At 43.5% G+C, this 17,099-nt stretch overlaps 7 protein-coding genes across 11 annotated transcripts; 5 read left to right on the forward strand and 2 right to left on the reverse strand.

Moving 5' to 3' along the window:
* The first annotated feature begins 166 nt into the window (after positions 1-166).
* LOC6558832 lies at positions 167-3,101 on the forward strand. The gene is made up of 2 exons (XM_001983426.2): positions 167-270; positions 363-3,101. The coding sequence occupies exon 2, from the start codon at positions 368-370 to the stop codon at positions 2,855-2,857; it is 2,490 nt and encodes an 829-aa protein (XP_001983462.1). The 5' UTR covers positions 167-270; positions 363-367; the 3' UTR covers positions 2,858-3,101.
* LOC6558739 lies at positions 2,917-6,983 on the reverse strand. The gene is made up of 6 exons (XM_001983425.2): positions 5,741-6,983; positions 5,036-5,553; positions 4,253-4,980; positions 3,970-4,180; positions 3,651-3,800; positions 2,917-3,595 (listed from the first exon to the last, which is right to left on the reverse strand). Exons 1-6 carry the CDS (start codon positions 6,867-6,869, stop codon positions 3,446-3,448), a joined length of 2,886 nt encoding a protein of 961 aa, XP_001983461.1. The 5' UTR covers positions 6,870-6,983; the 3' UTR covers positions 2,917-3,445.
* A 245-nt stretch (positions 6,984-7,228) lies between these two features.
* On the forward strand, positions 7,229-9,337 carry LOC6558868 (protein ST7 homolog). The gene is made up of 2 exons (XM_001983424.3): positions 7,229-7,588; positions 7,680-9,337. Exons 1-2 carry the CDS (start codon positions 7,450-7,452, stop codon positions 9,149-9,151), a joined length of 1,611 nt encoding a protein of 536 aa, XP_001983460.1. The 5' UTR covers positions 7,229-7,449; the 3' UTR covers positions 9,152-9,337.
* Positions 9,338-9,618: 281 nt separating this feature from the next.
* On the reverse strand, positions 9,619-12,064 carry LOC6558864. Of its 3 annotated transcripts, XM_032734816.2 has the most exons (8): positions 11,773-12,047; positions 11,567-11,667; positions 11,365-11,508; positions 10,776-11,296; positions 10,618-10,707; positions 10,389-10,552; positions 10,008-10,298; positions 9,619-9,919 (listed from the first exon to the last, which is right to left on the reverse strand). In XM_032734816.2, exons 1-8 carry the CDS (start codon positions 11,886-11,888, stop codon positions 9,913-9,915), a joined length of 1,434 nt encoding a protein of 477 aa, XP_032590707.1. In that variant the 5' UTR covers positions 11,889-12,047; the 3' UTR covers positions 9,619-9,912. The 3 variants fall into 3 exon arrangements, with proteins under 3 accessions (XP_032590707.1, XP_032590702.1, XP_001983459.1); XM_032734811.2 differs by having other exon boundaries at positions 9,619-10,298; positions 10,776-11,284; positions 11,773-12,064; XM_001983423.3 differs by having other exon boundaries at positions 9,619-10,298; positions 11,773-12,050.
* An 864-nt stretch (positions 12,065-12,928) lies between these two features.
* LOC6558680 (ninjurin-A) lies at positions 12,929-14,915 on the forward strand. Of its 2 annotated transcripts, none has more exons than XM_032736775.2 (4): positions 12,929-13,196; positions 13,870-13,930; positions 14,183-14,508; positions 14,598-14,915. In XM_032736775.2, the coding sequence occupies exons 1-4, from the start codon at positions 13,125-13,127 to the stop codon at positions 14,775-14,777; spliced, it is 639 nt and encodes a 212-aa protein (XP_032592666.1). In that variant the 5' UTR covers positions 12,929-13,124; the 3' UTR covers positions 14,778-14,915. The 2 variants fall into 2 exon arrangements, with proteins under 2 accessions (XP_032592666.1, XP_001983458.1); XM_001983422.3 differs by having other exon boundaries at positions 12,931-13,196; positions 14,135-14,508.
* An 81-nt stretch (positions 14,916-14,996) lies between these two features.
* Positions 14,997-15,805, forward strand: LOC6557103 (NADH dehydrogenase [ubiquinone] 1 alpha subcomplex subunit 5). Its single transcript, XM_001983421.3, has 3 exons — positions 14,997-15,167; positions 15,317-15,478; positions 15,539-15,805. Exons 1-3 carry the CDS (start codon positions 15,147-15,149, stop codon positions 15,728-15,730), a joined length of 375 nt encoding a protein of 124 aa, XP_001983457.1. The 5' UTR covers positions 14,997-15,146; the 3' UTR covers positions 15,731-15,805.
* Positions 15,806-16,405: 600 nt separating this feature from the next.
* LOC6557220 lies at positions 16,406-16,987 on the forward strand. Of its 2 annotated transcripts, XM_032736763.2 has the most exons (2): positions 16,412-16,667; positions 16,766-16,987. In XM_032736763.2, exons 1-2 carry the CDS (start codon positions 16,427-16,429, stop codon positions 16,810-16,812), a joined length of 288 nt encoding a protein of 95 aa, XP_032592654.1. In that variant the 5' UTR covers positions 16,412-16,426; the 3' UTR covers positions 16,813-16,987. The 2 variants fall into 2 exon arrangements, with proteins under 2 accessions (XP_001983456.1, XP_032592654.1); XM_001983420.3 differs by having other exon boundaries at positions 16,406-16,987.
* Positions 16,988-17,099: the final 112 nt, after the last annotated feature.

A 17,099-nucleotide genomic window follows, 5' to 3' on the forward strand; every position in this document is an offset into this window, starting at 1 on the left:
CAAAAAATATGACATCCATGTGCATATCAAAAGTAGACCAAAAATAATTAAAGATACCTATCTAATTATCGTGTGTGCACAATCGATAGCTATCGCTCGATAATGGAAATTTCACAACACTATCTACTTTTTGGTTGGCTTAGAATAACGGTGCAACGGAAGACTGCTGCTTAAATGTTAACTTAATCAAATCCAAAAAAACGAGCTCGAAAACCAGTAGCTATGTGGATGATACAAGTGAACAGCAAGTTTTTGTGCCAACCATCAAAGGTATGTAGACTGTTGTAGCAGAAATAACTGCTCGAGCAGACGCACCATGCAATTGGCTTTCGGATTATTATTGATTTTTCACTCGCACACAGCTAAAATGCTGCACACGGAATCTTTGCCCGCACATCAAGGGATCTACACGCCGCTAAGTCAGGCAATGAGCGATTCCGAGTCCGATGAGGAGATTGAGATACACAACGCTAGCAAGCATCAGCGACAGCGACAGCTAAAAACACAACAGCAACAGCAGCACACACAGCAGCAACAGTTGCAACTGCAACAGCAGCAGCAACAGCAAAATCAACGCATCCGAAATCCACCAAATACTTTAGCTTTAAAATCGCCACACACTCGGCCAACGGCCACACGCATTGTGGGCGGCTCTCAGCTGAAGCAGCAATCAAATAAAGTCAAATTGGAAAATAGCAACAACGGCAACAGCAACAACAGCAGCAGCAGCTACACCAACAACATGCAAAACACATTTCGATCCGTGATGCTTAGCGATTTGGGCGGCGGCGGCGGAGGATCAGCAGGCGCCAGCGCAGGCGTTGAGTTCTCCAATTTTAATGGTGACTACGATGTGAGTGCGGATAATGTTGCCATCCTCGGCAGCCACACGGATGAGGCGAAGCGTTTGCCCATGTCAACTAGGAGACGTTGTTGTTTCATTGCCTCCTTGTTGCTGTGTCTGTTTGCAGTTGTGGGCTTCGTTTGGATTGTGCCCTGTGGCAATGCAGATGGCACTGGTGCCTGTCCGGCGCCCGTCGATCGCATCAAGACACACAACTGGCTGAATAACTATACCAGATGTGAGCTGAGGGGTGGCGTCAATGTTGTTGCTGGCTTGCGGGCGTGGGAGAATAATTTGATATTCCTTTATCGTGGCGATGTCTTCTATCCGGAATTCCGACCCGACGAGCACAAGCGGAATGGCATCATCTCGCTGATCGGCAGCTCGGGAGTCGTCGCGTGGTATGATGCGACTGTGGACGAGCCGGTGGCCATTGATTGTACGCTGCTCGATGTGGATAGCAATGGCAAGCCCGATTGTCTGGTCATCGATGAGTACGGCGAACTGGGCGCCATCAATTCGGCAAGTGGTCAGTGGCATTGGCGCTTCATGGATCGGGCGGCCCACAAACTGGACGTCTATGATTTTCCCTTGATACTGCCCGATATCGATGACGACGGCGTGCTGGATATATTGCTGATATCGTGCATAACGTTGGAGCAGCGCACCAAGACTTTTGTGCAGCAGGAACAGCAGCCGGGCTCGGCGGCAGCAGCAGCGCTCGAGGCACGCAACGTGCTCCGCCTGCTCTCCGGCAGGGAGGGTAAACCAATTGGAGAGGGCTTTCGCATTCATGACTGTCAGAAATTGTCCAAGCTACAGCTGGACACAGCAGCGGGATCTGGCGCCGCTTCAGCGGGCACATTGAGCATCAGTTACAGCTGCTGGCGCAACAGCACGGAGCTGCAACGCTCGAAGACGCTGGCGGAGCTCTATGCTCTGATTACGAACAAATCGATTGTGGGTCGCCGACTGTTGCCCGCCTCGAAGATCGCCCAACATCGTCGCTATGGGCAGCGCAAGGATATGGATGCACAGCGCAATGTGTATTTGCTGAGTGGACGTGAGCTGATCGTGGAGAATCGTGGCAAGTGCCCGGATTGCAATGTGACGTTGAAGTTGAGTGAAACTCACGACGGACGTCGGACCACGTTGCGCAATTTCACTAATAGTGGCATGTACGGCATGGTGCCGGCTCAGTGGCACTTTAAGAACACCAAATCAAAGATGTCTGGGTTTGTCATCAAGTTCTGGAAGTGGCACGATGAGGCAGGCAAGCAGGAGCAACCACACTCGAAGGCAAGCAGTGGCAGCAGCAGCAAAAACAACAACAACAGCGTGGACAAGAGCCACAATTACACAAACAGCAGCAGCAGCAGCTCCTCTTCCACCTCCTCCAAGAACATCATACGGGACAAGGACAAAAGTAAGGACAAGTCATACTCCAAGGCGCAGCAGCAGCAGCAGAAGAAGCAGCAGCAACAACAGCAACAGCAATCACAACGCTTGAAGCGCTCTGATGCAGTGCATCATCATGAATTTCCCGCGGCACGCTTGGAATTCGATGCCTTTGACCATCTATTGCATAAACGTGACGCCTCATTCCATGTGCCCAATCACGGCAAGAATCAGACAGCCAAACCGGGCGCCCAAATGAAGAACTACAAGATGCAAATGATAACGGAGACGGTGATATTGGTGTTATTCATTGGCGCTGATACGCGGATCGAGAACACCTCGCAGAGCAACATTGTTCAGTTCTGTCGCAGTGATCACAACAACGAGAACAGCGAGGAGATGATCTGTCAACCGGATCTGACCAATCAGGAGAACTCCATGCTGATAGCCGATCTCGATCAGGATGGCAGCCAAGAGTTGGTCTCCTACATGTCCACATTCGTGCAGGACAACGTCGATGATCCAGCCAGCGATTGGAAACTAGTCAGCTATGTCCGACTGCTGCGTCTGCAGTCCGAGTTGCCCGCCTTCTACGATCAGGAGAAGCGCAACTAGACGGCATACTTGCCACACTTGATGGATGATGGATTATGACAGCATTTAAACAAGAGTACTTAGTAGTTAAATTGCTAGTTGCATGTATTACGATTACAATTAACAATTACGATTGTACTATATATATATAAATATATATATATATATTATAAATAGAACCCTTTTCTAGACTCCTACCTCCCTGCCTCCCCCCGTAAAATAAAGCACTCGTGGAAAATAGTCGCCACCAGATGTGAACTTTAAATCTTCGAATTGCAACTGCCACAGATAGTCTATACATTTTGGGATATTGCTTTCTATTTAAAAATCGATTTTATAACGTATTTTTAACTTAACTTTTAGCAACGGACAAATACAAAATTGGGATCGGGAATGCCCTGGCATTAATAAGCCCTTACATCATTTTTGTGACGAAACAAAAGATTATAATTACAATTCCTTCAGCTACAGTTACAAAAGTTGCACACTTTGTTTTTGTTTATATTTTTGTTTTTGCTTTTGCTTTCGCTTAAGAGAACAACTAACTAACTATTCTACCACTTTTGACTGGTAGATCTTCCGAATCTGACCAATAACAACGTCGCCTCCTTATTGGCTAATATCGTTAACATAACGCTTGTTGCTCGCCTGAAAGTTGGCCGATGACCACTGTTCCATTATGATCTTAAACTCGGCCTCCAAACGTTGCAGTAACGCCGAATTTGCACTATGATTTAGCTTCTTGAGCGACCGATAATGCTGCAAAAAAGAGAGCGATTTAACAAAAGGATATATAAAAGTTGAGTATACTCACCTCTGCTGTAGTGCTGGAAATGAGATTGGCCGCCGCCAGAGCCTCATCGTTGACGCTGCGCGATTTGCAGGTCATGTCGATGAAGCTGCTCGGGTAAGCAATCAAATCCGATGTGTGCAATCGCTCTCCCAGCAGAAACAAACGAGATTGCTGCAAAGTGGAACGCACACAAAATTAATAATAGTTAAAATATAAATAAAATTATAATATAAAAGAGGAGGAGTTCCAGGACGCTAGAGCACATCCACAAATCTTGGAAATAAATAATTTAATAATTGTCAATGGCTTTGGAAGCGAAACTGTTCAATAGTTTACCCACCACTTGACTGGCGACCTTTTGATGCGTTTGCCACAGAGCATAGCCCTCCGGCAGTTGTCCCAGCTTGGCATAGTTCGTCTCGAAACAGCAGTCATCGGCAGCGACCACATAGTCGAGCAGTGGCAATTGCATAACGCCCAGATTCTTAAGGTTGCCCACAATGCCAGCCACAATTGGCTTGGGGAATGTTGCCAAAGTGCGCAGATATGTTCTAAGCAAGAGAAGAAGCTTTAATCACATATTTGTTGTAACTAGAGATATATATATTAAAATCGGAACTTACTTTAGTACTAAGGCCAGTTGTGTGGCGTTATTTTTGCGCTTCTCCAGCGTGGCTGCCAGCAACTCCTGGCAATCGATGCCCTGACAGAAATGTTGACCCTGAACGCTTAGGAGCACCGTATTGCAATCGTTGCTCTTGGCCAGTTTGTTCAACGTTTCGGTTAGCTTTTGCAGCAGCTGCATTTTGTAGGTGTAACCCGTTTTGGAGAGCTGCACGTGGATGATCAGCTGCATGACCTTGTCCAGCTTGTGCAGCGTAACCAGCTCCAGTTTGACAGACTTTGGCTCCTTGGTCGCCTGCTGTTTCAAATCGTTGGCAAGCGTTTGCGGTGCATCGCCATCGCTTCTTTGGTTCGCTTTTGTTTCGGGCTTCAAGAATTTGAATGTCGGATGATCGGCAGAGTCTGAGGCATCATCGGACACAGCAGCCGGTTTGTTATCCAGCGACAGCCGGTTAACAGATGCATTGCTCGAATAGGAGCTATTCGAACGCCGACGCATAATCATTGATTCCTCGCTAGCGCGCTGCTTATACACATAATCCCAAGAATCTGACGGACGTTGCTTGGCTGCCTTTGTAGCGAACACAGCATCCACAGCGTTTGTTGTCGATGCACGCTTGCTGCCCGCTTTGGGTGGACTCTCCTTTTTGGGTGCTGCTGTTGGCGTCACATCAACAACAGTTGTTGTCCCTGCTGCTGTTGCCACGCCTGCGGCTGCTTTCAGTGGCTGTAAAGGGAGCTAAGTTTAATGGCCATACTTTTCTCGATATATGTGAACTTACCCGCACAGTAACGGATAAAGTACGCTTGCGCATTAGCGGCTTGTTGGCTGTTTCGCCACCGCTGAGTTCGCGCTTTTCCCGCTCGACGGCCTGCATCATATTGGCGGCGCCCTCATCGCCCATCAGTCGATCGATTTCGCTGACCTTTTTCTTTTTGGCCAGACTGGTGCTGGAGCCACCATTGGCCACCACATTTGGTGTTTGTGAGCGACGCTTGGGCGGTGATCCGCCCGATATATTTGATTCTGATAGCTTTGATGGCGTCGCTGCACGTTTTGCTGCCGTCACCTTGGATGACTGCGGATCCCTGGGTGTTGATGGTCGCACCTTCTTTGACGCCAGCACAACGCAGGTTGCTGTTGTTGTTGTTGTTGCTGCTGCATTTCCTGTTGTTATTGCATTAGTGTTTGTCGTTGCTGCGACCTTTGAACTCGCATATTGTGCAAAGGACTTTTGGGTTTCAGGCACATCAGGATCCCAAATGATTTTGCGCTTGATGACGCGCGTTCGCTTGAAGCCTAAGCAAAAACAAAAAGGGAATGATGAGGAAAGATATATGGAATCGGTTTAACAGCCGAGCTTCACTAATCGGAAGTTCCATTTATGCAAGCCAAGCATAAATCTCATGGGTTCAATAACAAATTCAATCTTAAATCTGGGCAAGGCCTACTTCTGTCTCTCTGCTCTTCTGCATTCAATTCTTACCAGTTGCTTCTGCATTGCTATTGCTGAGAATGGGCACGGATTGATCCGCAGTAGTTTTGGCTTTCTCTACGGGCTTTACGCTTGTGGATTTGAGCGTCACCTTAACGCTACCAATCATTTGCGGCACTTCAATCGCATTCTTGGACTTTTTGATCAGCGACGACGACGGCGGCAGCTTCTTTGTGGCAGGCGGGGAAGAGGCTATCGCATTTTGGTTGGATTTGGTATTGGAATTGGAGGCATTATCGCTGCCGCTATCGTACTCATTCCAATCATCATTCAGTGAACTGATTATGTCCAGTGGCTGTGATTGCTGCTGTTTGACATTAGACGTGGTGCGACGCGCCTTCTGCGCCTTTAGATCGGCCATTTGCTTGAGGGCAACGGCACGTGCCTGCTCCGGCGAGAGTTTTTGTTTACCCAGCTTGGAGCCCGTGTTGGTGGACGTTGTCGGACTGCTGGCAGCGGCGGCAGCAATGGGACTGGGTCCGCTCGCATTTTCACCATCGTCGATTTCCATGATCTCGTATTGGCCTTCGCCTTCGATGGTAACGCCCACATTGTCCAGCTCGGCCAGAGCCAGCTCAATGCTGGCCTTTCCCAATGCCGGCTTCGATTCGTGCTGATCCTGATCGGTGCCCTTGAGCAACGCTATCAAATCAACATCCTCTAAGGCGGCCGTTGTTTCCGGCTTCTCTTTGACCTCTTTAATAACGGGTGTGCAACGTTTTGTTTTAGCCAGTTCATCAATGTGCTGGAAAGCGTTGTTGCCGCTCCCATTGCCATTTTCGGATTTACTGGCCGTCGCAGAATTCTCCTGATCCGCCGCTGATGTCTCCTGCTTCTGCTTCTCCTCATCGCCGTCGGCGTCGTCGTCGTCCAAACCGGACTCGGTAGTATGCCCGATGTTGTGCATTTTTGCTATTTCCTGTTCCAATGAGCTCAACTCATCGAGCTTGTCCACTTTTGGGTCCGCATCGTTGCATGAAATGTTTTTTTCCTCATGTTTGGATTCCGATGCGCCCGCTTTTTTTTCTGCTTCTTCTACATTATTTGATTCTGGCTTTTCCGATGCTGCCACTTGCTGGCTCTGATCTGCATCCAGTTTAGTGTCATCCACTTCGGCCATGTTCCGAGTGGCTTCAAATTGGCCTTAACTCAAGTAAAAGTTAACTCAAACTTCCAAAATTCCAATGCACTCTGGTATAAGATTTCTTCATGCACTTGCTGCAACAGCGGCCATTTTATAGTGATGCACGTTTGATAAACTATTATTCGATACAAGCGCTTATGGGCATTGACTATCGTGAGTACGGTCAATCAAACAGGTGACAACTCTAGCAATAAATATGTATCATTTTTATCGATATGTTGCCATGTTTGGCGTATCGATAGTGACATCGATAGATTGGCAGCGCACATCTCTACCCCCTACACCACTCCGATGAATACTTTATAGAAAAAAAGTCTCATCTGCAGCAGGATAAACGCTGATAAGAAAGCAATTTGTTTATTTTATAGGCAAGTTCTATAAAATTTATTGCGAAAAATCAAATCATCAAATAAAGGGCAACGCAAGCGCAAGTTGTAACATTAGCGACAAACGCGCAAAACCGCTCTGCCGTAGCGGCGACAATAGCAACAACAACATCAGCAACACCAACAACTAAAAGCCCAACAACAACAGCAGCAAAATACACAATTTTAGGATGTGGGACTCGTCAATGTTTCTGAGCACATTGACGCCAAAGTTTTACGTTGCGCTCACAGGCACCTCGAGTCTAATATCCGGACTAATACTCATTTTCGAATGGTGGTATTTTCGCAAATATGGCACCTCATTTATCGGTGAGTTTTTTTTTTTGTGAATTTTGATTTCTAAATGTCAAACTGTATTTTGCATATATAAATGTTGTTGTTGTTTTTTATTTTGTTGCAGAGCAAGTTTCGATCAATCACATAAGTCCGTGGATCAATGGCAACGATGCACAATCCGATAATGGCAGCGGCAGCAGCACCAGCAGCGGTTCAAGTAGCTGCAGCAATAACGGTCATGGTGGCGGTGGCAACGGCGGCGGCAGTGGTGGTGGTGGTGGGGGCGCCAACTCAAATTCAACCACCAGTGGCACACCCGAATGTAAAGTGTGGCGCAATCCATTAAATCTGTTCCGCGGTGCCGAATATCAGCGCTTCTTTTGGGCCACCAGCAAAGAGCCCTTGACGTATTATGACATGAACCTCAGCGCACAGGATCATCAGACGTTCTTCACATGCGAGGGCGACGCACGCAAAGAGGAATATGAAATTATGCAGACGGCATGGCGTGAACGAAATCCAATGCAACGCATCAAATCAGCACATAACGCGCTAGAGATCAATGCCGAATGCGCACCAGCTTATATACTGCTTGCCGAGGAGGAGGCCATGACCATACTGGAGGCTGAGAAAATACTGAAGACCGCACTGAAAGTGGCCGAAATCAATTATCGTAAATCGCAGGCAACGCAACATCAGGGCGCAATTGCCGACGGTGTCCATCGGCGGGACACGAATGTGTTGATCTACATCAAGCGTCGACTGGCCATGTGTGCCCGCAAGCTGGGCAAGCTCAAGGAGGCAGCGAAAATGTTTCGTGATCTCACCAAGGAGATACCATCAATAATGAGCGTGCTAAACATCCATGAGAATCTAATCGAGACGCTGCTTGAGATGCAGGCGTATGCCGATTGCCATGCCATATTGGCCAAATACGATGACATCTCGCTGCCCAAATCCGCAACAATTTGCTATACGGCGGCACTGTTGAAGGCGCGCGCCGTTGCCGATAAATTCTCGCCGGACATTGCATCAAAGCGTGGCTTGAGTCCGGCCGAGATGAGTGCGGTGGAGGCCATACATCGGGCTGTTGAATTTAATCCGCATGTACCCAAATATTTGCTGGAGACAAAACCGCTCATTCTGCCGCCGGAGCATATACTCAAGCGTGGCGATTCCGAGGCACTGGCCTATGCATTCTTCCATTTGAAGCACTGGAAACAGGTTGAGGGGGCATTAAATTTGCTTCATTGCACCTGGGAGGGCACATTCCGTATGCTGCCGTATCCGCTCGAGCGGGGACATCTCTTCTATCCATATCCGACGTGCACAGAGTGCGCCGATCGCGAACTGCTGCCGGCCTTCCATGAGGTCTCCGTCTATCCAAAAAAGGAGCTACCATTCTTTATACTCTTCACAGCCGGACTGTGCTCATTCACCGCACTGCTCGCACTGCTCACGCATCAGTATCCGGAGCCAATGGGCTTGCTGGCACAGACAGTACTTACCTGGATATTGTATCCGATCCAGTTGCTCAAGGAGCGCATCGAGGCATTCTGGCCGTGCAATCTCCTCCAGCAGCTATCGCGTGTCTAAGTTCAGCTAATCGAAAAGAAGCGCCAACGCACACACAACATGCACACCACACATACACAGACACACACACGCACACACACCCAAACTTTCAGATACATCAAATTTCGTCTGGCATACGACGGGAAAACCGGGACGCCAACAAAAACACAACTTCAATCCAAGTTGAAAAAAAACTCACACACAGGAATAACATATTATATATACATATACATATATATATATATATATGTATACATATACCATATATTTTGGATCTTTGTCTGTGTTTCGTGAAATAATAAAACTAAAGCAAATATGAACGAATTGCTATATAAGATACCGAAAACGATCAAATTTAGGCGCCTCATTTCGGTTAATCGTTCCTTTAGCTCAAGTAATTATATATATATATATATAAGGAATATATATATATCTGTGTTATACTGTTCGAGCGTTATCGTCAGACTATTTTTTTATTTACTTATGTGTTTGTGTGTGTTTAGATTGGCGTTCGTGTATTGATATAAGTTTTTATTTTATACAAAAATAGATTATACAGAAATGATTATTTAATTATTTATTTAAACATTATTTTGTGTTCATTATTCCTTTGTGCCCGATCTATAAATCGCAATAGTTATACTGACCACCGCAGACTTCACACTTTATGATCTTTGATGTGAAACAAGTTGGATTTTGTGACCAATAATATTTCTTAATATTGTTCAATATTTCCGAACTCTGCTCTTCCAACTGCTGTAGAGCGCAACCCGCATATTTATTCAATAACTGTGAAATAATTGTATATATCACCGATTCGGTGGATATATAGAACTGTACCATAGTTTCTATTTGCTTCACATAGAACTTCACGAACCTGTTTGCCAATTTCAGTACAAATTTCTGCAAATCGACTGGGATTTTCTGATGCAAATAGGATAGCACATTGTCAATGTTATCGCTATCAATGATACGATCCTTAACAAGAGGCCCGTAATAGGTGAGCGCGACCTTTAATCCATTAATCGCAAGTCGCCCGTAATTTTCCCATATGGTGGGATCGGTCAACTCTTGTGGAGAGCCATTCACGTTGCGAATAATGTCCGCTTCGCCTCTGTTCGCGCCCCCATTGCCTGTTGTCACCGTGGACAGTTGTTCATACGTGCTCCTGAAAAGAAAACATTTAAAGTTACAATTTAAATACAGAAAAATAATAATTTATTATTTATTCTATATATAAGGTAGTCATTTCTAATACCGTTGACGATTTTGAAGAGGCACGTGAAAAGAGTCTTGATTGCGGCTTTCTCTGATAATGGTTGACGCAAGCTTAAAATTGTACACGCTGTGTGTGAATACCACCAGCGAAGCGGATAACTGTAGGACATCCATGGCAGATATAGCAGCATCATCTCGCTTTTTCTGCAAAAACGTACATATACAATTAATTTGATACACTTTTGCACTGATTAAGGACAAAGGCTCACCAGATACAAATCGAAGGCGACGTTAGCGAGACCAGCCCCTGATATAATAATGCATGAAATGTTGAAGCCATTAACAGCGTGTTCATTGAACTAGGGATTAACAAGTGTAGAGTCAAGAGCCAGGTCAAACAATGTGCACAATGCTTCCTACCACTTACCGTGTTAACTTCACATTCTGATTTTGCGACCCGTGCCAATACGCGATTAGCAACAGTTACGCCAAGTGCAACAGTGCCTCCGACGACGGCAAACCAGTCTTTGCGTGCCGAACGATTCGTCACACTGATGGACTGCTCATGGATGCTGCGATTGACCAGATTGACACTGGAACGTGCTGTCGCATAGCTTACACAGCTGACACTCACAACACCAGCCGCAGCTATAATGGGTGCGGCAACAGGCAGCGCTAGCAGAGTGCATGCCAAAGCTCCTCCAACTCCTATTACACCATCCAGCTTTTGAAGTGCTTTACGCCGGGGCGACGCCGCTGGCGTCAAGCGGTTCTCCAGCAGCACGATGCCGTCGATCAGAGTGTAAATGCCACGTGCTGGTGCAACCATTATGCCAGCGGGTAACTGATTGTTGGCCAAGTATGCGTCCCAGTTCTGATAGACGCGCCCATTTTCGTCCACAAAGATCATGCAGCAATTGGAGCTACTGTTACTATCTAAATTATCAGCTGTGCCAGCACAAGAAACGCAATCCAAATTAATCAACTAAATAGATCAAATTGACATGTTATCTTACAAGTGCAACGGCGGGTACGGTATACGGGATGGCATGACCAATTGGATCTGGATTCCGCAGCCATATCCAGTTCTTCTTCTGTTTTATCGATGGCAACCATTACAAAAATGAGTGATGTCAACGATTGTCTATTGGTGTATTTACCTGCACGATTAAATTGATATACATCTATATATATATATACTAACTGGAATAAACTTACGCTGCTCCCAAACGCTATTAAACATAGCTTCGCGCACTTCCGGATCTTTAGTAATATTATCTATTTTGAGCTTCAAAGTATCAGGTTGGTTTTCTGGTGTGCTATATAGACAAGTCAAGTATATATATATATATATATATATATATATATATATATATATATATATATGCATGTGCATACACTTATAACTGCTGCGCAATACTTACAGATCCCATGTGATTTTATTGTCAAAGCAAAGGGTCTCGGCAAATAACTGCTGCGCCTCACGGATGCTGCGTTCATTACTTTGTCCCGTTCTTCCGTTATTTTGAGCATTCGCCATTTTCGTATTGTTTAATTATTGTCTGCCCTCTGCACTTCGCTGTAGTTAGCTAATAATTTGATTGGTGGAATATCTTTACTTTTTATTACTACCGATAAGCAAAAGTCTAAGTGCTCAGATAATAAGCTGTGCAACGACTTGATTTGTGGGAACTACCTCTTTCTACTGCTAAAGATAATATATGGTGATGCTAGCGATGGTGATCTGAATCATTTATATGTGTATCGAATATCCCCAGAGATGTAATTTTCCAACAATCGATAGTGGGCGGTAAGTAGTCCAGTTATCGATCAGTGACGATCTCAATATCCGTTATCCGTGGATCACATTTACTAAAACATTCAATTAACAGGCCATTAAATCTTATTACACTTGTGTTTAGCTGAAATACGAAATGAATGCACAACAATATCATAATATATGCGCAACCCATTCGCGACTCTCGACACATCTCGTATACACATACATTCATTTGAAATTTCTAGACCGGTTTCTTGTATAAAAAGAATACAGAAAAAAACAAACTCCCCAGAAGATTGTTATTGGGCTTTCTTTGATTTCGTGCTGTTAAACCGGGTTTTTTTTAGCATCAGACACACGGCAATTACGTCCCGCCCCTCATTTGGTGACTCAGTCAACAATTATTGTGCTTTGTTGACATGGTGGACATTGGTCCCATCTTTATCCGATTCGCAGGAATTTTGAATTTCCACAGTGCAGTGTAACGGCGCAACACGCAAGCAAAACATACATTTTTATATATATTTAAATTTAAGAATATCTATCGCTGCATGCATGGGGAGTGTACCAACAGCACTGTCGAGAGAGTGTTAGAGAGAGCGAGCGTGAGAGAGCTTTATTTATAGCAGTGGGGTTTTATTTAACGTCAGTGAATGGGACATTTAACAAGTGCATGCGAGCAAGAGCAAGAGAGTAGAAATGAGGGGGTTATTCGAATTGTGAGCGTAAAAAAAATTCCAATTTCATTTTGGCTTGAGATCGGGTTATGGGTCTGGTTCGGAGTCCGTACATTTTTCAGTTGTTTGCCCAATAGCGTTCGAAGCGGTCATAAAACGCGCACGAATTTTCGGTCTTCAAAGATATTTTCAAGTGCGTTGCTCACAGATACACAATAGCATAACGGATAAAGAAAAGCAAACAAAGAAGATCATTTTTTCTGCTTTTATTTCGCATTATAACATTCTTCTCAATTAAAGACCTTAATTAATTGCAAAGATGAGCAACCTACAGCATATTGCAGTCGAGATGGATAAGCTTCCCAGTAATAAAACACCAGCGAATAATCAAGTAAGTTTATCCGTGAAAACAATTGATTACATTAACATTTCAAACAAAACAAAAACAAAAAAATAGGAAACTCGCACGCTAACGTGGAAACGTATTAAACATTGTTTATACTACGACTAGACTAAAGTCTGTAGTATACTGAAATATCAATCAGATTTTAATGTACACACTGCTAGTAGTGTTGTGAATATGTATAATTGTGTATATATTAAGTAGATAATGCTAGATGATAATTACCAATGCACACATTGTTTTCAGAGCCTGCCAACTTTTGAAAAGTAATCACTTAACAGGTGAAAAACCCCACGTTAGTCACAGTCTGAAAATCAACTATGTCTTGTTGAATGTTCCAGTTTTATGCGTGATTTTTTCCCGTTTAGACTGCACACACATATATATATATATATATATAGAGATACATATAATTATAAATTTAAATGAGTTAATCACCAGAGATGAAGGAAGCTGCAGCGCATAATAATTGTGTTTTCATTTCTCCTACAAAGCTAGTGATATGAAAACTTATTTACTATGCAGCACAGCTTCCTTCATGTTTGTTTGCTGATTAGCAATTAAACAAACAGAACAACATCATACATATAGTATTTATTCCGTATATGTATTCATATACACTAGATTTAATTCAGTTCATTTATTTTTTTTGCCATTTTAGGGTAATCACAACGAGGCCTTGGGCGAGATCGATGGTCGTAAGTTGCGCACACCACGAGCAGGTTAGTAAACGTAATAATTTTATTGTGGAAAACTTTAAACGTGTTAATTTCATTAAATGGCTCTGCTTTGCTTAAATGTCTTCTTAAAATTTCGTATGCGCAATAAATATTTTCAACCATTCATCACATCAACAAACAATTGTGTAAGCAACTTTTCAATCTGTAATCATCATTTGTATCTAAAACCAAATTACTTTTCGGCAGTTCCCGAAATCGATGATGATGATAACGATGAACGACCTTATGCAAAAGGCTCCAATGCTGGCGTGGATGATGGTCTTTTAGGTAATGGAGGTGGTAATGTTGGGATGGATGTACCCCGTCCGAATGGTGGACGACGTCCTAGCTATGCGTTTCCCGGCTATAATGGTCCCGAATTCGTCAATATCAATGGCGTGGAGACGCCCATACCGGATGTAAATGCATATCAGCATAAGAAGACGCTGGCGCAGGGCATGATGGATCTGGCCCTGCTATCGGCGAATGCTAATCAGTTGCGCTATGTGTTAGAAACAGGCAGTGGGCATCCGTATTATTATCCCAGCCTCATTTTCATTTCGCTAAGCATTTTATTCCAGGTATGTAAATCATTTGCTTGCTGCCAAATTTGTGAACAGTGCAGAGATATATATAATTATATATATGTAAATATGTGACTCACTTACAGATTGCTGTCGGCATTGGACTTATATGGAACGGTCGGTTCAATATCAAGAACGAACAGGAGATTTGTCGTGCGAACAAAATTAATAATTACACAGTCATTGGCATTTTCATTGTAACGGTTGTCAATGTTTTAATATCAGCGTTTGGCGTTGCCGATCGCTCATCCGTCACCACAACATAGTGTACATTTTGTTAGTAGTTTCACCTTTGAATCTCTATAAACTATACTTTTAGGTACATATTCACAATTTCACCAAATTCACTTTTCTCATTTTTATTTTGTAATGCTGTTGTGATAAATAAATTAAAAGCCATCAACTTGCGTTTGAATTTTTGGTATGGGCGCGAAGAACATACCATACTATCGTAACTTATCGATAAGTCGAGGCAACAGCACTGTGATCGAAACCTTTCCGCTGACAGCATAACAGCCCTGTCTGGCTGAGCAAACTTCTGTAGCAGCACTGGATATTATTTTTGGGCAATCATTTGTCGTTGCTTTTAGCTGAATTATAGATTATAAATATAGAACAAAAAATCTATAAGCATTATGGCAAAGATATTAAAAGCGGTAAGTGTTTTTTAGGTTGAAGCAACTGGAGTGAATGCGGCCATTGTGTTTAAGTGTGTTTCAAGCAATTGTTATTGTTATGTCATCGGCAGCTTTAGCGATAGATTTTTTTAGCACTATTTTGATGTTTTTTTTGTTTTGTCTTATAGTCCACGGGTTTGACCGGCTTGGCGGTCGCCACCAATCCACATCACACATTGTCTGCGCTATATGGCAAAATATTAAGTGCCGTTTCCAAAATGCCGCAAGAGTCCAGCTATCGTAAAAACACCGAGCTGCTTGTAAAGCAACGCGCTGATGCTGTGGCAAAAGTAAGTCTTTCAACAAGGTTAACTGTTGATCAAGAGTATAAATTTATGCATCTCTTGCAGAATAAGGATATTGGTGTGCTAGAGAAGTCTATCGGTTGTGGTCAAGTAGAGGAGCTAATTGTGCAGGCGGAAAATGAATTGACACTGGCACGCAAAATGCTCGGCTGGAAGCCGTGGGAGAAATTGGTACAGGCAGCGCCAGCGAAGCAATGGGATTGGCCACCAGCGCAAATCCTTGAGCCAAAGGTGTAATTTATCTAGTGTTGTTATTGTATCATCCTATTTGTTGACAGCAAATAAATTCTGAGGCCGATTGTCAAAAATGTATTTTTACAAATACATTTACTAGTTTTCGGGCTCTGAGATCACCCCATAATCTTTGAATGTAGAACGATAGAAAGTGTTCTTATATTATTGTTTGTAACGCATCGTGTCCTTTGAAAATCTGCAAGGATATCAACACCCCAAAAGTATGCTTTCATATTTTGGATTTTTTCTAATCTATGTCGCATTATTGATTTTCTTGTTCACCCTAAAAGTATGCTTTGAAATATTGAATCAATAATAGGGACAAAAAATGTTAGTTTATTTTTCTTATTATCATCATTACTATCATTACAACTAGCTATAATATATGTATGTATGTGTAAGTTTAAAATTATAGCATATATAAGCGAGTATTTTGAAATTCAATTTAATTTTAAGTTAAAAAATACAATTTAAAAAATTATAAATTTAAATGATATATATAATATAATATGATAAATAAAATGACTGTAAAAATAAAATTCATTTTCCAGGAGTCTTTCGACAACTTCCCGGAGCCCCCCTCGCACTGAAAATCTGCACATGCCCATGTCCATTTGTTATTTGCCGAGGCTCGCATCGCTTGATAAGCAGCCTCGTCAGCATCATCAATCTCAGTAATTTCAGCAGTATATATTCATAATGCGATCGGTAAACATCATATTGCTGTTTGTGCTAATCTTGAGCGTTGTTGCTGCTATGCCCATTGGGACAAGGCAACGGCGACAGATTGATTTGACTGTATCAGCGGAACACGATGACAAGGACGATGAAACGGAGCTGGCACTGGAGGCCATAGCTGGACTGTGGAGTAGCGCCGATAGTCGGACGAAAATCGATGGATCCGCTAGAGTTGTGCATCGCACCAGTGGAATGCAAACGGGTAACACAAGCTACCAGGCGCGCGTCCATCTGCGTCATGAATATAAGACCAATCCGTATCAAACTTAATAATCCCACACACACACACACAAAACCAAGGTTCCGAGCAGGACTGGCGGCTGGGCGTGCGTGTCGTATTCAGTTAAGGACGCTGGCAGGCGGAGACACAGAGAGAGAGAGCGTGGGGGAACGGAAAACCCCCACTCAATTATACATTTCACAATTGCGTGCACTGATGTCAAGGAATACCGCTAATGATAATTGATAACATTTTGACCTTAGCTTTTGATTAATAAACAAACATTTAAGTAAATTGCAAAAGACGTTACTGTTACTGTTTGTCTTTAATTGCTAAACGCACCAGGGACACAAACTTTCTGCTTAAAATTACAACAACTTGATAGAGACGCATACAATAAATATGAGATACATA

Source organism: Drosophila grimshawi, unplaced genomic scaffold, assembly GCF_018153295.1.
Source record: "Drosophila grimshawi isolate 15287-2541.00 unplaced genomic scaffold, ASM1815329v1 contig_44, whole genome shotgun sequence".
NCBI lineage: Eukaryota > Metazoa > Arthropoda > Insecta > Diptera > Drosophilidae > Drosophila > Drosophila grimshawi.